This window comes from Rhea pennata, chromosome 22, assembly GCF_028389875.1.
Source record: "Rhea pennata isolate bPtePen1 chromosome 22, bPtePen1.pri, whole genome shotgun sequence".
In the NCBI taxonomy this organism is placed as follows: Eukaryota; Metazoa; Chordata; class Aves; order Rheiformes; family Rheidae; genus Rhea; species Rhea pennata.
Genome location: NC_084684.1, coordinates 2,336,134 through 2,363,170, shown reverse-complemented (window position 1 = coordinate 2,363,170; position 27,037 = coordinate 2,336,134). Strand labels below are relative to the sequence as shown.

Below are 27,037 nucleotides of genomic sequence, written 5' to 3'. Positions count from 1 at the left end.
TCGGCCCCTGCTCGCCCGGGCCAGCGAGGCGCCCGCTAATCCGCGCTTCCGCCCGGGCCGATCGCCGTAGGGCGCGCGGAGCCCTCGGCCGGAGCGGGAGCCGGAGCGGGAGCCGGGCGGCGCGGCGGCCGCCCCAGCCCGCGGGCAGGCAGAGCCCGGGCCCCGCGCCAGGCCGGCTGAAGTCAAGTTTTAGGGCAGCGTCAGGGCCGTGCCCTAAAAGCGCGGGCGCATGTGTGCGTGCCAGCTCGCGGGGGAGCCTCGGCAGCGCGGGTGCCGGGGCCCCGAAACGGCTCCCGGCCGCCACGCGGCGGGGTGGGTCGCTGCAGCCGCGCCACGCGCCTCGCTCTTGGCGCCCGTTTTCAGGTTATCCGCATAACGCAAACAAAGCGGGCGCGCTCGGCCTCTCCGTGCCGCACGTGGAGGTGCGACGACTCGGTCGCGGGGTGTTTTTTTTTTTTTCCCCCTATCTTTATTTTCTTTCAAGTGTGGTCAGTGCAGCCATTTTAAAAACAGACAAATAAATACAAAAAAAACCACTATTAAATAACTGCACGTGGCTGTGGGAGTGTGCCATTAGCTCCTCTAACAGATGCACTCGGGGGAGAAGGGCTAGTTTTTGTGTTTTGGGTTTTTTTTTTCCTTAGTTTTGTTTTAAAAGGACTGTATTTCTTGTTTTTAATATACTAAAGACTAAAATTCAGTGCAATAGATACAACTACAGTGCAGGTAATTAACTATACAAAAGTCATCCTAACCATGTACAAGCCTTTCTTACAGTTGCTATAGAAACTATACCCTTGTATCTGTACCTTTTTGTATACATTATACAATGTGAATATACTTCAAGAATATTTACAGCACTTTGCTTGTCAATCAGAAACGCTATAACTTAATGTCTACTATTAACACCATTGAACAAAAATATATATATATAAATATCTTCCAGTCTATACACAGAGCAGGAAATGTAGGTATCCAAATGATGAATTTCTGTGAGTCCGGGACTTGACGTGATAGCGACGGGTGGGTTTTCTGTAGCACGGGGCCGTCAGCCGCTCCTGCGAACGTATCGCTTCGGCTTCTCGGGGCGCCGTCGCGCCGGGGAAGGCCAGGGCTGCTCTTCCTTTTCGCTGTTTGCCACCGGGTTTTCCGTAGGGAGGTCTCTCCCCGCTCCTGTCTGCCAGCGCCTTGTGCCACGATTGACCGATGAGGCAAATATTGCCAAGGTTACACCCCAAAAGACACCCTGCCCTCCTGCTGGGTGGCCGCTCCGCGCCCCGTAGGACGCCTCGGCCCACCCGGCGCAGGCGGCCGGCAAAAGAACGGCTAATTCAGGCGAGGAAGCGTACGAGGCCGGAGACAGAGCCCTCAACGAGCAAAGTCGGGGAGCTGCTGCCGGAGACTGTACAGAGGGAGGCGGCGCTCTGCGGCCTGCCACCGTACTCCTGACCTTTCCAACCTTCTCCTCGGACACACTCGGGTCCAGCGCCCGACCGCGGCCGCACAGGAGCGGCCCTCTGTCTACAGCCCTTCCCACTCCGCTCTGCCCCAAGGCTCCCCCCGCTCCCGGAGGGCAGGGAATCCCGATCCATGAATCCATGGCAGGGGTTGAAATCTCAGACTTTTAAAAAATAACTTGTTTAAAAATTTTCTTAAAAAACGCCTCTTTGTTGTTTTACACTTAGTCAAATTATGTGATTTGTTTTTCTATGATTAGAACATTAAAAAGTTTCCAGCTTTAAAAACTTCCTCTATGTGATTTCTCCTTAAATAATCTATCACCTTATTAAAAAGGGAGCTGCCCTCCTGCTCACTGAGGCTGGAGGACACTGCTTGGTTGGTTTTAAAACATTAGTCATTGCTTCTGAATCTATTGGCTTTGAAATCCTGGACATAAAACCAGCTAAAATCATTCCTAGCAAAAAATATGTCAGTCTGTCACTGATAAACCAGGCGGCCAGTGGGGGAGGTCTGGAGAAGGAACATATGCACAAGAGCCAGACCCCCCGCTCCCTCCTTCCTGGTTTCTGTACAAGCATTAAAAACACTCAGGAGAGAAGTTAGGAGGCTCGGAGGAGACGGGACGAGCCGCGGGCTGGTTAGACCTGGGAGTCGGCACCCAAGCTGTGAAATTCGTCCGGGGTCTTGTCGCTCTGGCTTGCGCCCCCCTGACGGAAGCCAGACGCGATCTCGTCGAAGGTCCGGCCCTTCGTCTCTGGCACCTTGAAGTAGGTGAAGACGAAGAAGAGGACAAGCAGCACCGTGAAGATGATGAAGACGTAGGAGCCGCAGAGTTGCTGGAAGGAGAGAGAAGGTGAAGCGGTGAGCGGCGAAACCCACGCGTTTGGCCGGGTCTGCTGGAGCGCAGCCGTGTGTGCTAACCAATTTTAGGGACAAAACGATGCACCGCAGCCTTGTGACCTTGGACCTGCCATCTAGCACCTGTCCCGTCCCCACGTGCTGCCTACAAAATCAGGCTAGCCTGGTACGGGGCACAGTTTTCCTTCAGTCTCCCAGATCTTGCCCCATCCTTGTTTGACCCTCTTCCCTAGGGATATTTCTCAAATAAAGTCCCAGCAAATCCTAATCCTATTCTCATTCCAGGTTTCGGGACTTCAAATCTCTTCTAGCTGCACGATCCAGCTGCCGCCGGTGCAGTGGCTAAGGCTGCCTGCGCATCCTCCCTCGGCCCGGAGCCCCCCGCGAGCCAGGCAGATGATTACCGCAATGTACTGGAAGCCCATGCCCACGATGAAGTTCGAGGTCCAGTTAGACAACCCGGCGACCGCGAAGGCAGCAGGACGAGGACCTTGGCTGAACAGTTCTGCCACGATAAACCAGGGGATGGGGCCTGGACCGATCTCAAAGAAGGCCACGAACCCGAAGATGGCAACGATGCTGAGGTAGGACATCCAGGCCATTTGGTCCTAGTACGGAGAAGAGAGAGAAGGTTTGTAAGCGTTGTTCAGCCGAGCTGGGGATGGATGAAGCATCTGTCCGGAACAGAAGACGAGACTGCAGGCAAGAGCGTGGTGCGAGCAGAAGCCATGAGGAGAGACAGTTTCTCCAGATTAGAGACTAGTTTCTGAGATCCCATCAGAGAGCTGGGTGGCGGGGACTACTCAGCAATATGCCGTCACCCCTGCAAGGAGGAAAAGCCTTCAGCCAAATCTCCCCTGAAAGCAATCACAGCAAGGGGCAGTGCCCTCTACCAACCCTCCCCGTCCCCGAGTGCCCCTCAGCCCCCGTCACTCACCAGCAGCGTCAGGGCAATGGTCATGAGCACTGCACACCCCGCCATCCCTGCCAAGCCGATGAGGTGAAGGGTCCTGCGTCCGGCCCGCTCCACCACAAAGAGCTGTCAACACAGAGGAGACCCCATTAGCACGTCCCCGGCCTGGGGAGAAGCCCTCTTCTCCCCCCAAGACCCACTTTCCTTGGGGGTGCCTCGCACGCTCGCCAGCCTGAGCCTGCCAGCCCAGCCTGCAGGTGCTCAGAGCCTCCGTGCAAAAGGCCCTGCGCCAACAGGCTGTGTAAACTCGCAGCTGAACTCCACCGCAGAGGGTGCAGCAGCAGGGACAGCCCACGGACCACAGCAGGCTCGCTGTGCCAGGCCACTGGTGCACGGGCATCCTCCTGGTCTGGGGAGGACAGGGGCTGAATTTGGGATTAATTTAGCAGGACACCTCCTTGCCGGTGCTTTCAGCCGGCACCTCCCGGCAGCTGCTCCGTATCCTGAGGTCGTGTTCAAGGCGCCCTGTCACGGGTACATTTGTTCTAGCTAGGCCAACGCAACGAGAGCTAGTGGGGCAGCTGTGGTGAGCTGAGACTCACCGAAACAACCGTGAAAGCTGTATTCACCACCCCGGAGCCGATGGTAGCGTAGACAGGCTGCTCCACACCTGACTTCTCAAAGATGCTGGTGGAATAGTAGAAAACCTACAAAAGGAAGGGGTATGCCATGAGGGAAGGGGCTAGGGCACAGCCCAGGGCTGGCACGGATGCAGAAGGGATGCTGACTTGGACCCAGCATGACCCACAGCATCTGAGCAGGCAGCCAGACCCGCGTACGCTCCCCACCCCGCACTCACCGCATTGATGCCCGAGAGCTGCTGGGACAGCTGCAGCACGATTGCGATGAGGATGGGCTGGCGATACATGGGGGAGCGGAAGAGCTCCATTATAGTGACCTTCTTCTCCCTCATCATCTGCCGGCTCTCCTCCTTCATCTCCTGGAGGTCGCTGCTGACGTCCGTTGTGCCCCGGAGCTTCTTTAGGACTGAGGGGAGAGCGGGAAGCCAGGTTAGGTGTGGTTGAGGGCCCCCGTACGCAGTGGGATGAGCTCAGGGACAGGGTAACTCACCGCTCTTGGCTTTGTTCTCCTCGTTGCGGTTGATCAGCAGGAAGCGGGGGCTCTCAGGAGCGAAGGGCAAGATGATGCATTGCAGCAGGGCAGGGACAAAGATGAATCCCAGGAGCAGCGGCCAGAGTGATTCATTTCCCATGATTAAGTCCAACCCAAACACCTGAGAAAAGGGGTTGAGCCACATGAGTGCAACAAGGCCTTCCTCTCCCCCTTCCTCAGTGCAACAAACCCACTGCTTAGGACACCCATGGGTGTCCCGGTCTCGTAGCACCTAGCAGAGGGACACAGAGTCGAACTGTGTCTGGGTGACCCTACGGATGCCACGTCCTGATGCTGCACATCCCAAACACAACTCTCCTGTGCCCCTGGAGGCCGAGATCTATTCCTTCAGAGCACCTGTGCCGAGACACAGCACGTGCAAAGCTGTGTTACTGCACTAAACCTCAGCCCCAAAGACATCGGGCTGCAAGGTCAACACTTGTCGCTAGGGCAGCCCTGAGCCAGGGAAACACCGCCGCCTTCGGGAGCGTGGTGCCGCTTCTGTTTGCAGACCCACGGCCTCATGCGCTCTTTGACTGCCTCCCCGAGGGCTCTGCAGATCCAGAGGGGTGCGACGTTAGTAGCAAAGACAGGAAACTCCAGGCGATTCTCTGGCACTGCAGCCAGCACAGACAGCCCACCGGGCGGCACTTACTTGCGCGATAAGAATGCCCAGGACGATGCCAAGCTGGTGGAAGGTTCCCAGGGCACCCCGCAGTGCGGTTGGTGACACCTCACCCACGTACATGGGCACAAAGCCAGTGGTGAGGCCAGAATAGAGGCCGATGATGAAGCGGCCAAGAATGAGCATCTCGAAGGAGTAGGCCATCTTGGAGAAGCCCATGAGGATAGCAGACAAGAAGGCGAGAGCGTTGGACATCAGCATGGAATTTCGCCTGGGGAGGCAAGGAAGGAAGGTGGTAAGGACCACGGGACATGGGTGTCGGCAAAGTTCAAGGGTTATCGAGCGGTGCTCTTTAACCGTATGGACCCAAACATCAGTTCTTGGCAGGAGGGAGGTGTCCAAAGCCTAGTCACGGACTGCAAGCAACTGCTGACAGCATTGGCAAGAGCTACAATAGTGGAAGTAAAAGGTGAGGAACAGAGCAGCAGGGGAAGCTGCAAGTGAAACGGAGGCAGCTGGTTGGTTCATCTGAGCTACGTGATGCACAAAAAGGAGAATATTATCACCAGGGAGACAACGGCGTCACCCTTAAACACCAAGCACATGGAAATCTGCCCAGGAAAGGCCTTCCAACACGGTTATTGTTTGTACCCTTGTGAGGCTGAGCTAGAGAACATTTCCCATGTGGAAAAACACCCAAAGCTGAAGCCAGCGAGCGTTGCGCATTGCATGGGGCTCACAACTGGCCTCCACAGCCCTTCAGAAAGCACAAACACAAGGCTTCATGCAGCTCAGAAATGGAAGTGCCGGCAGGGTTCATTAAGAGAAGAATGATGCTCCCCTTTGACAGCAAGACAGTTAAACAGATGTTGCCCTAAGGACCAAAACACAGCACAGCTTTTGATGTGAGCTGAATTTGAAACAGCAGACTTGGAAGAGGCCGACAGAGAAGCTATTAAAGGACAGAGCACTTGGCTTGGCAAGAAGGGCTCAGCTCTGCAGCAGGCCAAGCCTTGGAGAAGGCAGGGCAAGGAGAACTTGCCAGCTCCCAGAGCAGGTGGTGACAAGCTACTGAGGGTAGAAGAATGGCCTCACGGGCAAGGCATGAACCACCAAGCCCATTCCTGCCTCCTGCAGGCTCTGCTGCACGAAGGGGTGACCAAGCTGTTTGAGGAGAAAACTGTGGTGATTATGTCATGGGAAGAGCTCTGAGGCGGTGCTTCATGTGGCCTGAGGGGTCAACATGGGTTTGGGCTACTAGGGAAGGGCTGCACAGGTCTCACATGCTTGGTACTTACCGGCCAAAGCGATTGACAAAAAGCCCCACGGAGAAGGATCCAACCATGCCTCCAACGGAGAATATAGCGACGGAGAGGGACCAGAGCGTGGTGAGGGTAGCGGGGCTGATAGACTCATCGTATCGGTAGAACCAGGTGCGGTTGTAGAAGTCTTCAATCACCTGCAGGGCAGGTGGGACAGGGAGAATCAAACCACAGGATGAGACTCACTAACTGCTGCCTCATATTCACGCTAAGAGACGCTCGCTAGCAGCTCCTGTGGATAAGACCATGCCATGCTGCACTGATAAGCTCTTCTCATGTTTACATCCTGCCCCAACCATGTAGACGCCTCTGAAGTGCAGCATTTCTTCTAGAAAGACGCATTTGTGGCTTAGCATTTTGGACTAACAAGGCCCCTGTCGTGATGCTGGACGCAAGATTACCAACATAATCCTCAGCAAACCAGACTCCCAACACCACCGAGCACAGTTACAGGCCAAAGTTTGCCCAGGAAGGCTGTGGCACACCTGAACGCAGGCTTTCCTAGGCTCAGGCTCATCACAGGACCAGCTCTTCTCACTCGTGCTGCAAGAAAGGTTTCATCCGGGTGAGAGGTGCAAAGCTACGCCCAGGCCTGCTTTTGAAGTGGAGCAGATACCACGCTCGCTTGTGGTCTGCAGCTCTGACTCTGCAGCCTGCTGTGTCAGCCCAGACCACACTCATGCTGCTGCTCACAAGGGCTGGGCGCTAAACCTGGCATCCTACACCACCGGCTGAAATTCCCCTTCCAATTTCAGTGCAGAACGAGGTTCCTCACCTCATCGCATCCCACTGTGATCCTGTTCCTCCTCGCAGAGGGCTGCATCTCCACCCCGGCAGAAGCGATCCAGCTACGATTCAGTGCAGATGTCACAGCACAAACCACTTGATGCTGGGACCACCTGGGACTGAAGCAGCTTTGCTGCTGGCACTCAGGCTAATAACAAAGTGGAGAAAAACAGCCTTCAAAGCAAGGAGCTCTACCTAGCCACTAACTGCTAAGGCCTCCTCTGCTGCTTCTGCTTGAGATTTCATCTGCATCACCCGTGCCTCAAATTCCTAGGCCTCAGCCCAGCCACCTACAGACTGCGGGCAGTTTCCCGTCGCCCCAGCCACAAGGCTTGGCCCATCTCTTCCTCTGTCACAAGATAATGTGTCACAGAGCAAGCCCGGGTTTGCAGGCACGCTCCGATTAAACCCAGCGCTCTTTGCTTTCCACTGGACGGGAGCCACCCAGCTGCAGGCTACCAGCGGGCCGAGAGAGCCTCTCTGGGAGGAAACGCAATGGGATGTGCAGGAAAATGCAGCCAGACAGGTTCTGGTGTCTCACCCTGCCGAGGCTCTGCACTGGCAAAAAGCCTCTGAAGCTGCCGCTCTGCTCTGCTGCGGGAAGGTCGTGCTTCTCCTGGCTCACCAAGGGCTGCTAGGATGCAACAGGCACGCAGAGCGAAGGAGAGGGGGTGAGCAGGGCCACACGGGGGTCTGGGTCTCCATCCTCAGAGGAGAAGCAACGCACAGGGCAGCGTGCTGGAAGGGAGGTGGATGGAGACACTGAAGGAAGACAGCAAAGTTGTCCAGGCAGCTGAAGTGGATGAGCGCAACCCCCCTCGCCTGGACGGTCCCTTTCATTTCATTTCTAGTGTTTTGCTGCGATACTGCTTCTGGTGCACAGCTTAAAGCCTACTAAACAAAAACCCAGTTAAAAAAAAAACACTTTTTTCCCTATGTACATGTTGCTAGGGCTTTAATTTAGTAGTAGCTGTTAATATCCAGGATGGCTGCATGTTTTAAATTACTTTCTTAGTAGGACTAAATTTTTTATATATATATGTACACACTTTTAAAGGAACAAAGCTTGGCAAAGAGCTTCAAGCCAGTTAGCTAGAGGTCAGGAACGGCCCCTTCCCAAAACAACGCTCACCCGTGCCCAAGACAAATAAGCAAAGGGCTCAGTGATTAATGCTGTATTTATAATCATTGTTTTTGATCTCCTAGAGAGCTGCACTGCCAGACTGATGCTCTATCCTCTCTTAGGGGAACTTGCAGACGACGGGTTACTGGCTCCCAAGCTGCGGTACTGCTGCTGTAAACATCTTCCCCTGCTCCCCCCACAATTTTAAATATAGCCAAGTTGAGTAGTCTAACCTCCTATTTTAGAAAGTCTGGGACTGTCTCTGCAAAGCACCCAACATTACTAATACAGCCACACCTTCCTCGTTAACAGAAAAGCAGTTCTGGCTGCAAGGAACAAAGATCTCATAAAAGCAAGGGAAGCTCTTATTAGATATAAAATTATATATCTCGATGTTTTGGATGGCTTTGCACGCACTCCACTACCGAACAGGAAGCAAGCAGAGTCGCTCATGCAAGTGAAGCTACAGCCCTCAATTAAGTGTTTGCACAATCAGTTTTAGTTTTCTAGTACTTTATTTTATTAGCTATTAGTGAGAGCCCCTTGCAGAGGCAGCACAAGAAACGCAATTTGTATCATGTGCTTCAGTATAAATTTCAATAACGTGTTTTTTTTTTCCCCTCTAGAGTTGTTGCTTTCACAAAGCCCCCAAATTATTAGAATTTCAAGGCTTAAATGATTTTGTCTGTCTGTCTCTAGGTCATCCCCGCCTGCTTTGCCTCGAGGTTTTGATGTTTGGGCTTTTGCTCCTGTTCTAATGTCACCAAAACAAATAACTGTAGAGCATTTTAATTATTTGTAGCATTGGAGTGCCAGTCACACGACCCCACTGCCTTAACACATCATGCAAAGCTGGCCTGCACCCCAGCAGGGCTCACAGGTGCCATCTCCTTGCTGCATTCCTTGGAAACAGACTTTTTTTTGACCTCCTGATCTGGGAAAAAGGCTTGAGAACAGCCTGAAGCCCACAGCCCTGATCACTAAAACACATGAAAACGTTGTTAGGGGATGTTCTGCCAAACATTGGGTTAATGGTAGCAAGCATTTAAAATATCAGACAGACAGAGAAGGAAACAGGCCCATCTTCTCCACCAAGAATTAACAAGTTGCAAACAATTGACAATTCCTATAATAAATATCAGCAACATGCAGACTAAAAATAGGGGCTGGAAGGAACAAGGGATACAGCTCTGTATACAAAGCCCTGAGTTTTATCAGTGCTTGCTGCTGATCCCATTTCGGCACGTACACGTGGATTCTGTTATCGCTCATGGCCCCAATCCATTGCTTTATTGATTCCAAGGAACGATAAATAACTAGATTGCAAGAGGCTGGTCTGGAAACTCTTTGCCACCGTCTCTGTCGAGATCCGAGTTTGGTTTTCTGAGCTTCCTCAAGCAGCTGCTGCAAGCACTGAGTCACAGAGCAGGGCCAGCCCCAGCCCCAGGCTGCCACCCCGCAGGAGACCTTGCAGGGAAGCAGCGACAGTGACGTGACTCCAAGCTCGGACCAGAGGGAGTCTCAGGCCTGCAATGGAGCACCCTGATCCTGCCAGGAAAAGCATGACACTCCCGTCAGCGAGATGGGAAGCTGAGCTCTCATCTCAAGAAAAAAAGAGGCAGAGGTACTGTCCCAAGGAGTTAACACACAGCCTGCCACACTTTGCACCCACTAAACTCCTCCCCAGCTACCCTAAAAGCTCCAGCTCTCTACAAAGGTCTCCCTGGAAGGAGAGAAGGGGAAAAAGAAAAAAAATCCAAATGACTGTTCATGCCCCAGATCCGGCTAGCTTATCGTGGCCAAGGCCTGGCTTGCTCTGAACTGTGGTTTTGCTGTTCCTCCTCTCTGCATTGAAAAAACCCAAGGGGTCAAACAAAACCACCCCCCCACCTTCCTCCTGGCCCCATTTTCTTCTACAAAAAGTACTGACAAATACTCCAGTGTGATCTGATTTTTGGGAAAGGAGAAAGAAATCAAACACTCTTGAGTTTAAAGTGAGAACTGCAGAATAAGAGGCCCCTCACACTAGGGGAAAAAAAATCCTAAAGGGGCTGTTTTTCCTTAGTTTCTCTCCCTTGCACCCTTTTTTCGTTCAGTGAAAAGTTTTCCACTTGTTTTAGGCCATTCTCTCCACACTTCAGATCTCCTAACGCCCCAGAAGGAACAGAGGTAGCTGTTTCAGCAGCACAGGGTAGGGAGAACTATATTAAGAGGGCCACAAATTGGGTGGTCAGCGTGCAAGAAAGGAGGCTTTCTTAGCTGGTTGCTTGCATGGCAGCCAGCCATAGGAGGCTGGCGCAAGCAGACGTCGCTGCATTTGCATCGCTGTGGGTATCACGTGGAAATCGCTCTGTGGGGACACACACATCAAGTCCATCTCCCCCGAAATGGTGTGTGCAGAGGGTGCTCTGTGCAAACCCCGAGAGAAGGGACGGGGAGGGCAGGCACGGACTGATGCTGGCACACGAAAGGATCTCACGGGTGCACTGGAGAAAGGCCAGGCACAGGGAAAACACAGACCAGCTCAGGGGCTCCCCTGGGTGCAGGACCGGGTGAGGGCTACTCCTTTCCCCTGCATGTCCTCCCACCAGCTCCATAGCCTCAGCCTCCCTCTGCTACTAATTCCTCCTGCTCCCTTTCCGCACTAAAAGCCCCAAAGCTTTTCCAGTCCTCACCCACCACAGCCACAGAAGATTAATTCCCATGCCCAGAACATCTTACTACCCAGGACAAAATCCATCCTGCCTCCCCTCGCATTGCTGGAGTGTCCTCCTGACATAGAGAAGGGCCTTGCTTCCTGCCTGCAATAAGAGAACACCCCAGACAGCTTCCCTGGTCTGTCCCGCATCCCAAACAGGTCCCTTGGAAAGGCCAGCAGAGGCTGGGCACTGGGTGGACATGTCACAGCTTCTCCTTGGTAGCTTCCCATTGCACTGTCAAAGCACAAACCACCAGCAGCCTTTAAGAGCCCCAGCAGCTCACAACAGGCCAGGCTCCTGCAATAGTGAGATCCTCTCATTTCTGAATTGAGGTGACCTCTTTGTGCAGCCCTTCCTTGCCAAAAACCCAACCTGGCCCTGTTCCTCCAAGTATCTGCCAGGAGTGTTCCCCCACAAGGCTCAGGAGGCAGGGAAAGAGGAGATGCCAGAAAGCTGCATTTCAGAACTCTTCTGGCCCACTGCTACTTCAGCAGACGCTGCTGCTGTGTGCAGTCTTCAGGATGGGTGAGCAGCAAACGCTGCTTTCTGATCTTTGCCTTGCCTCCCACAGCCCTTCGCTGTCGACCGAACACTTGCACCACTAGGACCTGAACAGCCCGCAGAAGCCATCCCCTACAGCACCCCTCTACCACATCTTAGGCCAAGCCCTACAGAGCTGGCTGCCAGCCACAGACAGCTCGACCAGGCAAGCTTCGCTCCTCACACCCTCGCACAAGAGCTGCCCACCCTTCTCTGCAGCCGTCAGGTCCATTACGGCAGCGCTGAGGGATTTTGTGGTCTATTTGCAGATCCTGACAGTAACAGGATTAATATTCTTGCGGTGTGAATTCTACTTTGGTGTTTTTAATTATTTGAGATTGTGCACCAAATTGTTTGATGTTTTAATTCTCCGCAGCCCAGAAAGGGCCAGTTCTTTCAAGGTGAGCAGCAGCCATTAGACCCTGGTTTTTCTTTCAACACCTTAGCCCTGCAGGTGTGCTTTGCCCAGGGCACATTATGAGCACAACTTAGAGTTCCTGAACCTTCAACTTCTGCAGGTCTTAAACTTCAAAGGGCTGTGCAATTCAGGGGAACCCAAGTTTCTCAAGGTTCCCAAGTATCTACCAGATGCCAGGTCACCAGAACATCCTGGCACCTGCTAGTTACAGTACAAGAAACAGCAAGTATCTGCTGCTATTCATTCCCCTTCCCCCAGAACTTGTCATTTCTGAGGCTTTGTCACCCCATCTTGCCTTTCCCAAACCCCACAGTCCAAGTCCATCCATCCTCCTTTGTTTTTGTTTTTCTTCCTCTCAATCTGACACCTACCTATGTTTCTCCCCACCCCCCCATAGCTCCAGGTGCTCTCACCTCCCTTCCTGCCCCCTTCACACCACCAGCTAAGCATTCCCTTCATGGACCCATGCAAGATCCCAATTTCTCCCACTAAAGATAGTTACTTTTGTAACTTTTTGAGCTTCCTCACTGGTCTAAGCCCACCCTTCACCAGGCCTGAATTTAGTGAAAAGCCCTGGGATAACCCCAGAGCCTCACGGAAGCAGCTGCTGTCAGTCCCTGAGGATCCTGTCCCCTGTGTCAGGCTCTTTCCACAAAGTACCACCAAGCAAGGAAAGCACCCTTGGTGGCTGGTCCTGCGGGGTGGCAAGTTACCCAGGCAAGATTTCCAAAGGGCCTTGTTCATTGCTTTACAGTCCCAAGCAAGAGCCAGTCCTGCCTTTCACCTGTCCTTGCAGCCACCGCCCTGCTCTTGCTGAGTCAAGGATGACTGGGCTCACCAAACATCCCCACACAGCTGCAAAAGGGCAGCACAGGAGGGTGTGAGCAGGAAGAAAGGCAGGTAATCTTCCATCCGCAGCTCGGAAACTGGAGCTGATGCCACCTGCACCCTGGAGAATGCAGGGGGCAGAAAGCAGGTGAACGAGCTCAATGCACCCAGAGGGTTTGGTGTGCTCCGCTTCCTTTGAGGTGGGACAAACTGAGGCTGGACAGTCCTGGCAACCCCAACTCACTGGTATTTTGGAACCTCCTGAGTGTTGCCTCCACCAGGGCAGTAATTATCTGCCCCTCCCTAAGGCAGCCCACCAGGGCTGTTATCAGGATCTCCGAGGCCATGTGTGTAAGCACTCCCAGGCCTGCTCACCCTGCAAAGCCGCACCGAGCGCGCTGCAGTTCCCATGGCGTGCCCTCATGCACTAGGGCTCCAGCCTGCACCCACATGTGGGAAAATAACCAGCTCCTTCAGCAGCCCATTTGAGAGGTCACTGCCCCCAAGCTGACTAAGAGCCTAATTAGCTTTGAGATCTTTTGCTAAGGCCGAGGTTAAAAGCTACCCAGATCCCACCCAGAGAGCCTTGGCTTCTTGACCATATATATTTATTCCCAGAATTCTTCAGTAAAATGCTAAGCAAAGAGGAAACTAATTCTCCTGGGAACACAAGAGCTAAATAACTCCTTAACAAATCCCATTAGAGGCAGTAAGCTGCCTAACAGGATGTACTATTTTAGCCAGGCTCATAGTGGATGCATGAGGTGGGAAGTAGGTGTGTTTGTTTTCAAGCGTGGGGCCATGTTGAAAGCAGCACGCTTCACGACATCAGCGCTGTTTCACACTGCGCACGTTGCCACACTCAGGCGAGCGCGTGTGGTGCGGTGTCGGTGCCCGCGGCTCCAGCTGTGCTGCGCCTGCTGCTGCGACAACAGGCACATGATTGCACAAGCGGCCCTGGAGGACGGCGAGGCGCCGTGGGCAATCCCGTTTAGCTCTTACCTTCTGTGGGGCATTGATGACACCAGTGTTATAGCCAAACTGCAGGGAACCCAGCACTGCTCCTCCCACTGCCAGCATCAGGCGAGCTGTCATCTGCAGGAGGGAGAGGAAAGAGAGTTAGGTTTGAGAGCCTGGCTGTCCCACCTCTGCCCAAGACTTCCCCCTACTCCTGGCCAAGACAGTTTAGGAGCCCATGATCTGCCATATACAGGCTTCCCCAATCCTTTCACCAGCCACGTCCAGAGAGGGCATCAATTCCTCTCCCAGAGATGCATCATGCAAACAGCCTGCTTGGACCAGGGCAAAAAGGCCTTCCTGTCCACAAGGCAGAGCACTCCTCACCTTCCCGCATTCATCAGAGCTTCCTAAGGTTAGACCATCTCCCATCATCTCAATCCCACCAAAACCAGGCTTTAAAGTTCAGGTATGGATTGGCCACCTGGCTTTGCTCTGAAGAAAGCGGGACAAGCCTGGCATGGCCCCACACTTGCCTGCTCCCCACCTCACAGGCCTGGGACCCCACCATGGAGAGTGGCTAAGTACTAGACAAGCCTCAGGGACCCATGGTATTACACACTGTACAGGCCAAGCAACTTGAGTATCTACCCACCTCTGATACTCAGTCTTTTGAGAGCAATTCTCTAAGGCAGGATTATGCTTCCTTTCCTTCTCCCCAAGGGAGCAGAAAAGGGGAGGAGGGGTTTTCTCTGCCTCTCAAGCATCAGGTGTTCAGTGTCTTATCCTCTACAGATCTTCATATTCACTCCCTCAAAACAGGCCAGTTATCTGCCAGCCCTATGCTGTGCTACCCAGGGATACCCAGCAAGAGAACTTTGTACTTCAGAAAGCAGTCCAGTGCACTTACAGGGTCCGTAATGAATTTGATGACAACTGGATTTGGTCCTTTAACCTCACATCTACGCAGATGGCCACAAGAGGCCACTCCTCATGGGCCCATTTCACCACTGGACAATGAGCCCTGAGCAACCTGACCAAACTTTAAAGTTGGCCTTGTCAAGCAAGGAATGGGTCCAAACAACAACCAGATGACTCTTCCAAACTAGATTAGAAATACTCTGGCCTATGTTTTAGCTGCATACTCTACTCTAGAAAACAGGTGGCTGTGATCTATAAGGTCACACTGGGAAAAGCAGCTTCCCAGAGAAGCCTAGAGGGTGCCCTTTCTAAATGAAAGGGCTTAACCTGTGCACACAGGCACACAACCTCTTCCCAAGTCCAAGGTATTTGGAAACAGCAAGAGCAACCTCGGAGCAGCTCTGGGCTGCCTGCTGACTCAGAAAGGTAAAGACATTTCTTACCAAAAATCATGCCAGCACCTGCAACGTGCCAGTCCAGTCAGAGCAGGGCCTGGCCACACTGCAAGCTAGACAAGCACAAATAGGCAGAATGCTAAATAAAAAGACAACTCACTTCTTTCATGATTTAGCCTGCCTGTATAATAAAACTGTTTTGAGATTCCAGGAATTTTCTGCCTCCAGACTCAAGCCCAAAGTCTTATCTGGGCCTGCTGCGGCCCATCCAACAACCCCAAGGCACCCCACGTGACATGCAGACCGACCCAGAATATCATGGGGGCTACACGCAAGATAGTTGTGCAGATAAGAGAGCCAGCGATACCCCCGGCTCGCCCTGTCAGCCCCATGAGCCCACCACGCTCAGGCTGCTTGATTTGGCTGTTCAGTACACAGCACCTAGCCCTCGGGGCTGTTTGAGACTTTACATGGTGCTGCCTTCTTTGATCTTTCTCTGGAGTCCCCAGGGACAGTGGAGGCTCTGTGCTCCTGCCAGGCCACACTGAGGCTCTTCTGCAGACACTTGTTGGCCTCCTTGTCCTTTGGACAGGAAACACTCCACCTGTTGACCAAGGAGAGAGGAAAGGTGTTCCCCAGGAACATTAGGGGAGCTGAACCTCACTGTGGCACTGAACTCCCTGATTAATCCCAAGAAGGACCAGCTGGATACTGCACATCAGCTCAGGGTCCTCACAGCCCAGCATGCCCACGCTTAGCAGCACTGCCGATCATCAAGGTGGAGATGCCCCAGACAGCATGGTTCAGTCATCACCAACAAAGGTTTGTGTCAGAGCCTAATTCACAGTTACTAAGCAAAAATCCCCGTGTTTATACAACGCCTCAGTGCCTCTGGCTATTTGGCAAGCCCTCGCCCACCTCCTCTTTCTCCTGCTTAAGCTAAAGCAACAATTGGAGGCTTGTTTCGGAGCAAGGTCAGGGCAGGCCAGCACTTGGGCCACCTTCGTCAATGGCCCAATTATCCCAGGCAGGAGATTTTCCCATTGCTCAGCCTGGCCGTGGTGCCCTGAGAACCAGGATTTGATGTTCCCAAGTTTGGTTAATCAGCTTTGGGATATTCACGTGAAATTAAAGCCCCTTCTTTGAGGGCTCGATGCTCTTTCTTGGAAGTGAGGCTTGTTTTGGTGGAAGGGAGACTTCGCTGAAGCGGCACAAGCACTTTGCCAAAGCCTAGACAGCGTTCCCTTGTTATGGGGCCAAAGCCTTCTCTGGGGCCATGGGCACCTGATCTGGTGCAAGGGCCCTGCTCTCTCCCACCCTGCTCAACACCAGAAGTCTGGCTGCACCGTTTCATTTTTGGGAACGGCTGTTCCTTGCCACAACAAGGTGCCAGGAAGCACCCGCAAGCCATGTGCTGCAGAGACTTGCTTCCTCTTTCACCTTGGCCGCTGCACTTTCTTCTAGGCTATCTCCAGGCACTGTGCATGGAGCAAACTGCTTCCTGCTTGCTGGTACAAGCATCTCCTCTCCATCCCAAAACCACCCTGGCAGTCCTTTACTCACATTCATGTTAATCCTATGACCCTATGACTACCTTTGCCAGCTGCACATCTCTTTCCATTCACATCTCAGCCTTGTCTGCCCACAGCTGCCTTCCCTGCAGTTCTTGCCTCACTTTCTCTGCCTCCTTGCTTAGGAGCACCTTTCTTCCCTTGCTGTGGCCCCTCATTTCCTTTACCTTCTGTCCTCCTAGAGAAGGAAAAAAAAATCATGATTTAACTGCCAGATGCCAAATCCAGATGTCTGGATTTCACTGGCTTTGAAACCCTGTCCATGATGCCCACTAACACTCATGTTACCAGCAACAGTTACTTTGACGCCTTAGTGAGGTCTGCCTCCCACAGCATACAGCAGTATTGGAGCAGAGCATCTGCTGGCTTCCCCCATATCACAATGAGAACCCAGCACACCCCATGTCCCAACAGCCTTCAGCAAGCAGAAGGACTCCCAGGTCTCACCTCTCAGCCAAAGGGAGACACCACACTTCTTTGGCAACCACACTATTCAACACACACACATGTAAGATACTTGCCAAATTCTTTTATGTCTCCACCATCTATCCTTGCTGCCTTTCCCATCCATGGGCTGCAGCAGCACCCTAATGCACAAGAGGAAGAGTTGACCACAGATGCATCCCAGGGTGAAGCTCTCCAGCATGGGTTACGTAGGACGTGAAATGCCTGATCAGAGCCTTCAAGCTGTCAGATCTGAGCCTTTGGAAACAGACCGAGTTGAATAAAGCTCAAAGCTGGAAAAGAGGCACAGTCACTAGAAAGTGCACTGAAGGCAAGTTCCTAAAGCATGTGGAGGTAACCTAACAGTCATCCTGACTTTACAGAGGGGGGAAAGACCTCCAGCTCCTCCATGTCCTCCCAGCCCTGAACAGCTGCCCTGTGGCCACATTCCCCACTGCTCAGAGGAGGCAAGTCCAGCCCTGGCTGTCCAGCTCAAACTCCTGATAATAGGAATTCCTCCATTGGATTACAAAGCAGAAAGCTTGATTCTGACACAGCCACTCTTGCAATAAGGGCTCTCCAGATCCTACATAATCATCCCAGGTACGTACTTCACCAGGAATAGGGTCAGAGCTGGCTGATCTGGGCACTGTCTACCCCAGGACTTCTCAAGGCACCCTCCTCTGCAGAGACATCAGCTCCCACCGTGGCTCCCCCAGGTCACACCACAGGCAGGTAAGCTGTGACATGCTGTTCCCTGGAAGAGTATCACTTTAAGGACATGGATGACATGTAACCCGAGCACTGCTACCTTCACAACTGCCTCCCAGCTGCCTGTGCTGGCTGCATTTGCTCCCTGATGCAGCAGATAGGCCATTTTAAAGGAGTCAAGACTCAGTACCCTCATCCCTCTTCATGCACCATCACCCCAATCCTGAAATACAGCAGGTACCACCTGAGCAATCCATGTACCAGGCACCCCCCTGCCTCTCAGTCCACTAACACCACTACTTCTAGGACTGCTACAAGCTGCTAGGCAGGACTCAGTCCTGGGTGAAAAGTAAAGCCCAGATCCAGGCAATCTAATACTCATCCAAACCCCTGGGCTTAGTATTTCCTGGTGCCGGCTTCAGGCCCTTGGAGGCAACCAGCCAAAAGGAAACACTAGTCACAGGGACTCGAGGGCAATTTCAGCTGAGCTGAATCCAGCCCAACCAGACGAATCCAGCCCTTTGCAGTGAAGGTTGTGTCTGGCTCCCAGCCCTTTTATGGGTCATTTCAAAGGGCTCCGTAAGCTCCCTGCCACCCCGCAACATTAAATGCTGACAGTACAGTCAGTGCAGCTGGGCCCTAGTATTGTTTTCAGATGGAGGCTGGCACACCCAAATATTTCTCGTCAGAGCATGCCATCCCTCCTGCAAGGCAGAAATCCAGCGAACAGGGTAAGATTTCAGGTAAGAAATTCAGCCATAGTTTAGCAACCAAACATATCATTCCCTCAAGCAAGGCCGATCTCATGGGCAGTGAGGACCACGCCACTGTTTTCACTACGCATTTAATGGTTCCCTAGCAGTTATTTTTAGCTAGATCACCAAAAACAGGACTGAAAGAGGGAAGTGTGATGAAATCGCACAGACACAGCTTCTCTAGCTACCTCCAACCCCACTTCACTTCCCAGGCATCTTAGACAAACATGTTGGTGGCCTGGTGTCAGACCCACCTAAATTCAATACTCATTAGTTATGAAGACTGACTACACAGTGAGGTGAAGAGGCAGATCCTTACCCCAAGCCAAGAGCTGACAGACACTATATAAGGGACATATATTTATATATATATACACACACACGGATATATTCTTAAGTATGAAACATTCACTAGCAATAACTGCTGCTTGCTGAACTCAATCCTCCTGAGAAACCACCTGCCTCTGTATTACCGTGGAATTAGGAAGTTCACAGGGAAGAGCAGCAACAAGACCCTGAACTGCTTCAGGAAATAAAGCCAACCCTGTTAATTAAGGACATTAATTAGGATTGGCCCAAGCACAACAATTCAACTTCACAAGAAATCAGGGTGGTTTTGGCACTTGGCTTTGTTGAGCTCATCTGACAAATCTGAAGCCCTTGAAAAGAAAATGCCCACTTAGAACAAGCACCCGCTCAGAGCCACAGTCCTCAAACAGGCTGCGGGGACTTGAACTCGGCCTCAAAGCTGCTGGGAAGGCCGCTGTGTGCCCAGCCACTTTCTGTTCTCATGGTGACTCCGCTTTCCTCCTCCCCTCCAACCAGCCAAAATCCTCTTCACCATTTAAAGTTTCAGCCCTCCTGACAAAGATCAGCACCGCCAGCTTCGCAGCCCAGACCTGCGACGCAGAGCAAGAGCAGGCTGAGAAATTTTGAGTTTCCAAAAAAAGCAAGTGGCAGACAAAGACGCATTCCCCATACTCCAGAACTCTGCCTCCAAGGCCCCTGACCCACGAGACAGAGCTCTGTTTGGCAGGGCTCTAATCTCTTCCGGCTCTCAAGGCATTCTGCACAAATCTGCAAAGAGCCCAAGATAGCTCTTTTTTGCTCCCCCAAAACACAAAACACCAGAAATGTAAAGAGCAACCAGTGTTTGAAAGCCTCCCAGAAAAAGCAGTGTTAGAAAAGTTCCCCACCCCACCCACCCCGGCAATTTTAGCCCTGTTTAAGAACATTCCCCTCCCCTGCCGTTTCCACCACCGCCACACAGGAGCAGAGTGGTTAACACCAGTTCGAAACATTTAGGAATGCTAATAATTGATCCCCAACTATCACACATTTTGAATACGCAGGAAACAATGAGCAAACCAGCAGCATATTGTGGGTATGAGTCACACTCCGTTACAACACCGCTTGTTTGCCCAGTGAGTTTTTAATGAAAGGGAACAGCGACGGTCCGTGATGCGGATGCATTATTCAGGCTGGCGCCCCAATGTGAACTTTACTCCAGAAAGATCACAAGAGGTAACATCTCCTTACAAGGGGTTTTCACCAACGCAAGTTTGTTATTTGCTTGCTAACACTGACACAGCTGAGGACTAAGCATTTGCACTGGGATGTCCAGGTAGAGTGGGAGGAAAAAAGGGGACATTTAGCCATCACTAAGCTCTAACCAAAGAATTCAAGGAGTAAAAGCCTTAAGCTCTAGGAATACACTTCCAACATCTTGCAAGAGTTATTTTACTAGAAGTCCACATAAAAAGCACTTGAGCCTCCATATTTCACATGCTTCAAGCTGTCTACGTATAAAGAAAAAGCCCTATTCATGTGCTTAATCTTTGGCAGATACTTTTAGACACAGGTTAAGAAACACTGCCAGCTAAAGACAAAGCAACACAAAGTTACTAGCACAAGAAACCTTTCGCTTCGTACTTTTGGAAAGCGTCTCCTTAGACAAAAAGTAGCCCAGCCAGGGTCACTCTGCGAGTCAGCTCCTACCGCTCACTTCCACTCTCTTGTTTTCAAGCACCAAGTGCACTGCAGAGCCTGATCTGCAGTTAGGCCAGGAGTATTTTGGCTTTAACTACTCCATAAAAAAAAAAAAGAAAAAAAAAAAAAAAAAAAAAAAAAGGAACTCAGGCTGGTGAGCTGGAAAAAGCCAAATCCCATTGGCTGATTTTCATGGGAAAGCCCTGTAAAGCCATGCAGCAAGCTGTGGTTTTTTTTAACCCCTCATTCGGAGCTTAACAGAAAACAGCAGCTTTCCTTGGAGTTTAGAAAAAGCACTTTCCTTTCTCACTTTTAAGCAGCTACTTTTTCAAATGAGCTTCTATATAGCCTATTTAGAAATATCTAGCATTTCCCCCCCCCTCCTTTTCCCCTGTCCCTGCCACTACAGGAAAGTATTAGGCATGGTAGCAAGATAACCTTTGAACTTGTGACTGTGCCCAAATCTGACCCGCATCCTTTTGGTAACTTTGGTTAGACGCGCAGTAAAAGTTAAGTTTCTAAGCGAGGGTGAGAGTTTAGCATTAGGGATTAGTTCAGTTTGCCATTTCCGGCTTCCTCTGTCGAATGCACAAGGATGGCCACTCATACCGAAGAGCATCCTCTGGGACCTGCCTGACTCACGCTAGACTCAGCCTAGGTTGCACAGGCAGCAGCACAACAGCACGTTCAGGAACCCGAGTTTAGCCCGATTCCCCCAACCGAGCACAGACTGTGTTATGATGCCTTCGCTTTGTTTGCCCTTATCAGGGCATTTTAAACCATTTTCTTCCCTCCAGTGTCACAGGATTCCTAAGGATGTTGTCTGCCTCATGGAATAAGGAAGTGAGTAATTCATTAGAAGTCCCAGAAGGGAATTTCAGGAAGATCCACAATTAGAACAGGCCATAAAGATAAGGCATACAACCTGCTGTTGAGTGTGGCACGCCTTGCTTGGATACGCACTAAAAGCGGCAGGGCTCTGTCTGCGAGCTGCCTGGTGGGGAATGAGGTCTGCCAGCAGCCCCAGAGGTTTCCTGCAAGCCCCACTCGCCTTCAGACAGCGAGGCTCTGTAGGCAGCTGGGGCACCGGCCGGCTCAGCTGAATTCAACCCTAACACGTGCTCGGTGTTTTGCAAATAAAGTCTGAGGGAGCAAATCCTTACTCATGCGAGTAATCCTCCCCACCCCAGAGCTGCAAGCAAGGTCAGCCTCAGCACGAGTTCACAGCCGGCTCACGCTGTGGGACGGCTCCCGTGAAGGTTCTGTGTGACGAAACCACTGCTAACCACTGCCTGGGTAGAGAAACCAGCAAAACAAGAGCCTTTTGCTGGACAAGAAAAGGGAGGGAAAAAAAATCCCACTCTCCAACACAAAACAGTTCTATAAGCACAATATCCTCCCCAGCAGCCAGCCACGGTGTAAGCAGATCCTTTTCCCTATTCAAACCCAAATGCTTTGCATGAGCCATAGGGCAGCGGGCAACTTCCTGATAAGCTTAAACAAGCATCTGGTGCAAAGCAGGGCCTTGGCAGCGCACAAGCTCCCTCTTTGTGTCTCGGCTACAAGGAGGCTCGTCCTCCGCAGCCAATGGAGGAAAGCACATTCGTAGGAGGTCCCATCCCGCTTTGAGATGCTCAAATCCTTCCTTTTTCACCTTATTCCGGGGAGCCAGAGCCCCGCGCGGGGACAAACACAGGCTGGCAGCCCCCCACCGCCCGCCTCGCGGCATCCCATGCCTGCTGGCACTCGCCAGCCCAGCGTCACTCACACTCACGCGCGCACGGGGAGGGGCTGGCGGCACGCTGAGGACATGCAGACAGCCTTCCTCCTAATGGAGATGTAGTCCTGCCGGGAAAGATGCTGCATCACGTTCCCCGTGTCGCACGGGCCGCGGTTGAGCCGGGTCACGCGTGCGTCCGTTTGTCCCCTGCTTCACTGCTAACATGGGACACAAAGAAATTAATGCTGCAGCTCCGTAGGAGGCAAGGAGAGCGCGGAGCAGGCCAGCGCTCAGAGCTAACGCAGGGTCTGCACTGGCTCCCAGCCCAGGAAAAACTTACTCTGTAAACTATCACTCAGTAGTACCCGTTAAAAAGCCACATGCCAGTCACTTCTGACTGGCCAGCACACTGAGCAGGGCAGATGACATGTGCCACACCACTGACATTTATAGATGGGGAAGCAGGAGAGCTTTTTTTGCAGCCGAGATTAGGCAGGAGAGGATAATACGTTGCTACCTGCCTCGTAAAAGCACTGCCAGGATTAGCCAGTGCTTACATCGAGCTTTGGGGCCACGAGTGTTGGCATTATCATCACCGAAGCACCTCAATGCAAAATGAAACTCACCAAGGCAGAATGAGGCTTCCACACAATTTTTTAAAGAGGTGAACCGAGGACACAGACAAGAGCTCCGCTTCACAACTGCGGTTAAACAACAAGTCTTCCCAGCAAGCCTCTCAAACACTTTCTTATGCAAAGAGCTGGGACAAGCCGGGCAGCGAGACCCAGGCAGCTGCCGCTTCGCCATTAACTCCAGAGCTGCGCAGGGCAGGAGAGCAAACCTCTCCCCACCCCCCCATCTCCTTCCAGCCCGCGTCCCGGCTTTCAGGGCCCTGATCCGCCACATTCCCAGACAACTCAGGGGTCTTTTCCTGAACTTTACAGCCTAAAGAGCTCTGCGGTCGTCCAGCCTGACCTCCCGCGTAACACGGGCCGTCAGATGCCTTGCTCCAACCAAAAGGGCTCTTTTTGGAAACATCCAGTCTGGATTAAGCATTACCCATGACAGAGCGGCAGACTGTTCCAGTGACTAATTACTCACTTCAACAAACCCCCCCAAAATGATTTCTAACCTGAATTTATGTAACAGGGCAGTTAAAGATGGAAACCAGCGCAGCTCCAACGCCGGCCGCTGCAAGCCTCCATTTGCCTAGCCAAGATTTGAGTTTGGCCTGCGGTGCACCAGACTTCTTTGTTGAGGAAAAGAGCAAGTTTCACTAATTCCTCTCTCCGCAGCGCCGGCTCTGACATGCTCCTGGCTGTCACGTATCCAGGCTCCCGTTCCCATCCCGCACCTTACAAGCGCTCTACCCCACATGCCAGCCCCCTCTTCCCCCCAGCAACCCCCAAAACCCTGCTCATGGCAAGCCTACAATAAGCTAAATATAGACATATATATATAAAAGGAGATATATAGATATAATTAAATATAAAAAAAGCCTGCTGCTCCCAAAACACATTCCAAACCCAGGAAAAAAAGGGAAGAAATCTGAAGCAACATTTCTGAGTGCGACTTAGCAGAGGGGTTGACCCAGAAAGCAGCTCGGCACAGCCAGGCTGGGAGCCAGCCCGGCTCTCGCTGCCCACAGCCAGGGCACCGCGCAGGACCCACGTTTGTTTCGAGCCGTCACCGACGGAGCCCAGAAGTTGCCCGGGCTCCCACAACGAGCTCAACCGCGGTGCGATTCTTCAGCTACGCGGGGACAACGCGCCGCCCGGCGCTGGGCTCCGCAGGGAAGTGATTTTTCTGCCTCCCTCCCCGGGGGAGGCCGCAGAGCCGAGCGACCCCCCTCCCCGCTCCCCACGGCCAGGGAGGGGCAGCTCTCGGCGGGCCGCGAGGCGAGCCCTCCGCCCGGCTCGGGGGCCGCGCCGCGCTCCGCGCCCCCCGCTCCGCGGGCGCGGCCGCTCGGCTCCGCGCACCCGAGGGCCTCGCGGCAGCGGCTCCGCCGCCGAGCGGCTCCCGCCGCACCCGTTAACGGCCGCGCCGCCGCTGAGGCGAAGCTGAGGCGGGAAGGGCGGCGCGCGCGGCGGCGGCGCGGCGCGGGGCCGCCCGGGGCGCGCGGCAGGGGCAGGGCCGGCGGCGGCGCTCACCTTGCTGCCGGTCTCCATGGCGCTGCGTGGCGGCGCGGAGCGGAGCCCTGGCGCGCGGCGCCCGCCGCCGGCCCACGAGGGGGCTTATGAGCGCGGGCGGGCGGGGCCTGCGCCGCGGCGGCCGGCGGCGGCGGCGCCCATTGGGCGGCGGCGGCGGCGGGGGGCGGGGTCTGGAGGCGGAGGGGGCGGGGCTAGCGCCGCCGCGGGGTGAGCGGGGGGGGGGGGGGGCGGGCGTGCAAGCGCGTGCGCGCGTGCGTGTGTGTGTGTTCGCGCGCGTGTCTGGCTTCGCGCGCGCGTCTGGCTTCGCGCGCGCCTGGCTTCGCGCGCGCGCGCGTGTTCACGCGTGCATGCGTGCGCACGTGCGCGGGGGGCACGCCTGGGCGTGGGTGCGGGCGCACGCGTGCGTGTGTGCACGCGTGTGTGGGCGCGGGGCTGCGGCGAGGGGCGTGCGCACGTGTGTGTGCACGCACGGACGGACTCCCGCGTTTGGCTGCAGCCAGGGGTGTTCGCGGGCGTGGGTGCGTGCAAGGGCCCCCTGGTGTGGCTGTGGCGAGGCACATGTGCGTGTGTGTGCAAAGGAGAGCTCCCCTGCATGGCAAGGGTGTGGGTGTGCCAGCATGTGTGTGCATGCAGGAGCTTCCCCGTGTGGCTGCAGCAAGGGCGTTTGTGGGTGGGTGCGTGTGTGTACATGCATGCAAGAGCTTCCCTGTGTGGCTGTGGCATGGTGCGTGTGGGCGTGTGCATACGTGTGCACAAGGGCTGCCCTGCATGGCGGTGGCAAGGGGTGTTTGCGTGCGTTCGAGCCTCTGCGTGTGCTTGTGCGTGCCTATGCGCACGTGTGTGTCCGTGCAGGCCCTGCAAGGGCGCGGTGAGGGCTGCTTGTGCACGCACGCGCGTGTGCATGCGTGCGGGAGCTTCGCTGCCAGGCTGCTTCGAGGGGAGAGGGCCCTGCACGCAAATGCACGCGCACGCGTGTGTGCGAGAGCATCCTGCCAGGCCGCTTACCAGCGCTGCGTGTGCCCGTGTGCACGCGCGTGTGCCCCTGTGCGCGCACGTGCCTTGCCTGCGCGCTGCCGCCGGGGCTGTTGGCACGCGGGAGGGCGGCAGCTCGGCGGGGTCTCCGCCGCTCCCCCCCCCCCAGCCCGCCGCGCTGGGATCGTCTCCCGAAAAAAAGGGGGAGCGCGCCGGGGAGCACCGGGGACGGCGCTTGCGTGCTGCTCCCGGGCGCTGCAGGGGCCAGAGCCGAAACCGGCGGAGCTGAATGTTAATTTTGGGCGGCGGGAGCTATTGCAAACCTCAGAGCGCTGCAAAAAAAGCAGGGGGAAGAGAGGAGAAAAGTCCCAGCAACCGGCGGACGAGCTCGGCGCCAGCAGCTTCAAAGCGCGGCTCCGGGCCCAGCCGGGCAAATTACCTGACTCAAGGGGAATAATAAAAAAATAAAATAAAATAAAAAAAAAACTCCGCGGCCGGCGCTGATGCGCCAGGCTTTAATCTTCCCCCAAAAAGCGTGCGCGGTGCGACTTTGCAACCGTGCAAAGCCCGCCGGCCGCTGAGCCCTTGCACGCGCGGCGCCCGCCCGGAGAGCGCGGGAAAAAGGGCAAAGCCGGGGCGAAACATCCCTTTTTTTTTTTTTTTTTTTTTTTTTTTTTTTGGCTTTTGAGGAGTGGGACGAAGCGGCCGCGCGGTGGCTGGCGAGGGGCCGCCGAGGGGGGTTTCGCGGGGCTGGACGTGAGAGCGCGCACGTCCGCCGGCTCCTCCCAGCCCCCCGACCTGCCTCCCGCCGGGCCGCCGAAGGTGAGGCCGAGAGCGGGGAAGGGCTTTCCGCGGCCCGCTCCCGGAGGAATCCCGCGCTCCTTCCCTAAAAAAAAAAAATAAAAAAAGAAAGAGAGAGAGAGAGAGAGAGAAAAAAGGGGAAAAAAAAATCACTGCTAAAGTTGCAATTTCGGGGGGGGGGGAATTGAGCAAAGCTGCGTGTTTTAATAAATCCGAGCACCTCACTCCCGCCGCGGTCCAGCCGCGTTCGGGGGGGGGGGTGACAAGGTACGGGGAGAGTTCGCAGGTTCTCGGACAGCTTGGAAACTTCACCTCCTTTTTTTTTTTCCTTTTTTTTTTTTTTTTTTTTCTCCCTCCCTTTTCCCTCGCCCTTTTTTGGCATTTTTGCAGCGGGAAATTTCGAAAAACGGGTGCCGACAAGACCCGGCTTCTGATGAATCGGCGTTTGGGGCTGGGGAAAAAAAAAATAAATAAATTAAAAAAATCAAATAAAAGGCGGTTTGGCTGGAGACGCCGGGGCGGCCGCGCCACAATGGGCAAGTGCTGATGGCAGGGAAACGCGGCGGCTTGTCCACGCAGCGGCAATAATCTCCGCTTGTGCTGATAAGCCGCCGCCTCCGGGCTTACGGCGGGATTTAGGGCGTATTTTGCTAGGCCATTCCTTTGGGGTCTGGGGGCTGGCGTGGTAAAAATAATATCGCCCAGGGCCGGGTTTTTTGCACGTTGCCCGCGCAGGTGTTTGGGGAGCCGGCGGGATTTTCTCGCGCTCAGGCGGCGGCGGAGAGAGGCGGGAATATCGCTCTGCAAAGCCAACTTTGGCCCCTCCGAAAGTAAAAAAAAAAAAAATGTTGTAAGGGTCGAGCTACTAATTTAGCTGCTTAAAACTCAAAAAAAAAAAAAAAAAG

General features: G+C 53.9%; 1 protein-coding gene across 2 annotated transcripts; it reads right to left on the bottom strand.

Annotated features, from left to right (window-relative positions):
- Positions 1-661: 661 nt before the first annotated feature.
- SLC2A1 (solute carrier family 2 member 1) lies at positions 662-24,415 on the bottom strand. 2 transcript variants are annotated; one of them, XM_062593701.1, is made up of 10 exons: positions 24,360-24,415; positions 13,749-13,841; positions 6,329-6,489; positions 5,061-5,301; positions 4,364-4,526; positions 4,092-4,279; positions 3,835-3,939; positions 3,257-3,358; positions 2,724-2,927; positions 662-2,297 (listed from the first exon to the last, which is right to left on the bottom strand). In XM_062593701.1, the coding sequence occupies exons 1-10, from the start codon at positions 24,375-24,377 to the stop codon at positions 2,100-2,102; spliced, it is 1,473 nt and encodes a 490-aa protein (XP_062449685.1). In that variant the 5' UTR covers positions 24,378-24,415; the 3' UTR covers positions 662-2,099. The 2 variants fall into 2 exon arrangements, with proteins under 2 accessions (XP_062449685.1, XP_062449686.1); XM_062593702.1 differs by lacking the exon at positions 24,360-24,415 and adding an exon at positions 24,189-24,238.
- Positions 24,416-27,037: the final 2,622 nt, after the last annotated feature.

Coding starts and splice junctions, on each gene's coding strand:
- SLC2A1 (XM_062593701.1), bottom strand. Junction 3,359..3,834: donor CAGCTTTCACGGTTGTTTCG/GTGAGTCTCAGC, acceptor CTGTGTTGACAG/CTCTTTGTGGTGGAGCGGGC. Junction 2,928..3,256: donor CCATTGCCCTGACGCTGCTG/GTGAGTGACGGG, acceptor TCTCCGTACTAG/GACCAAATGGCCTGGATGTC.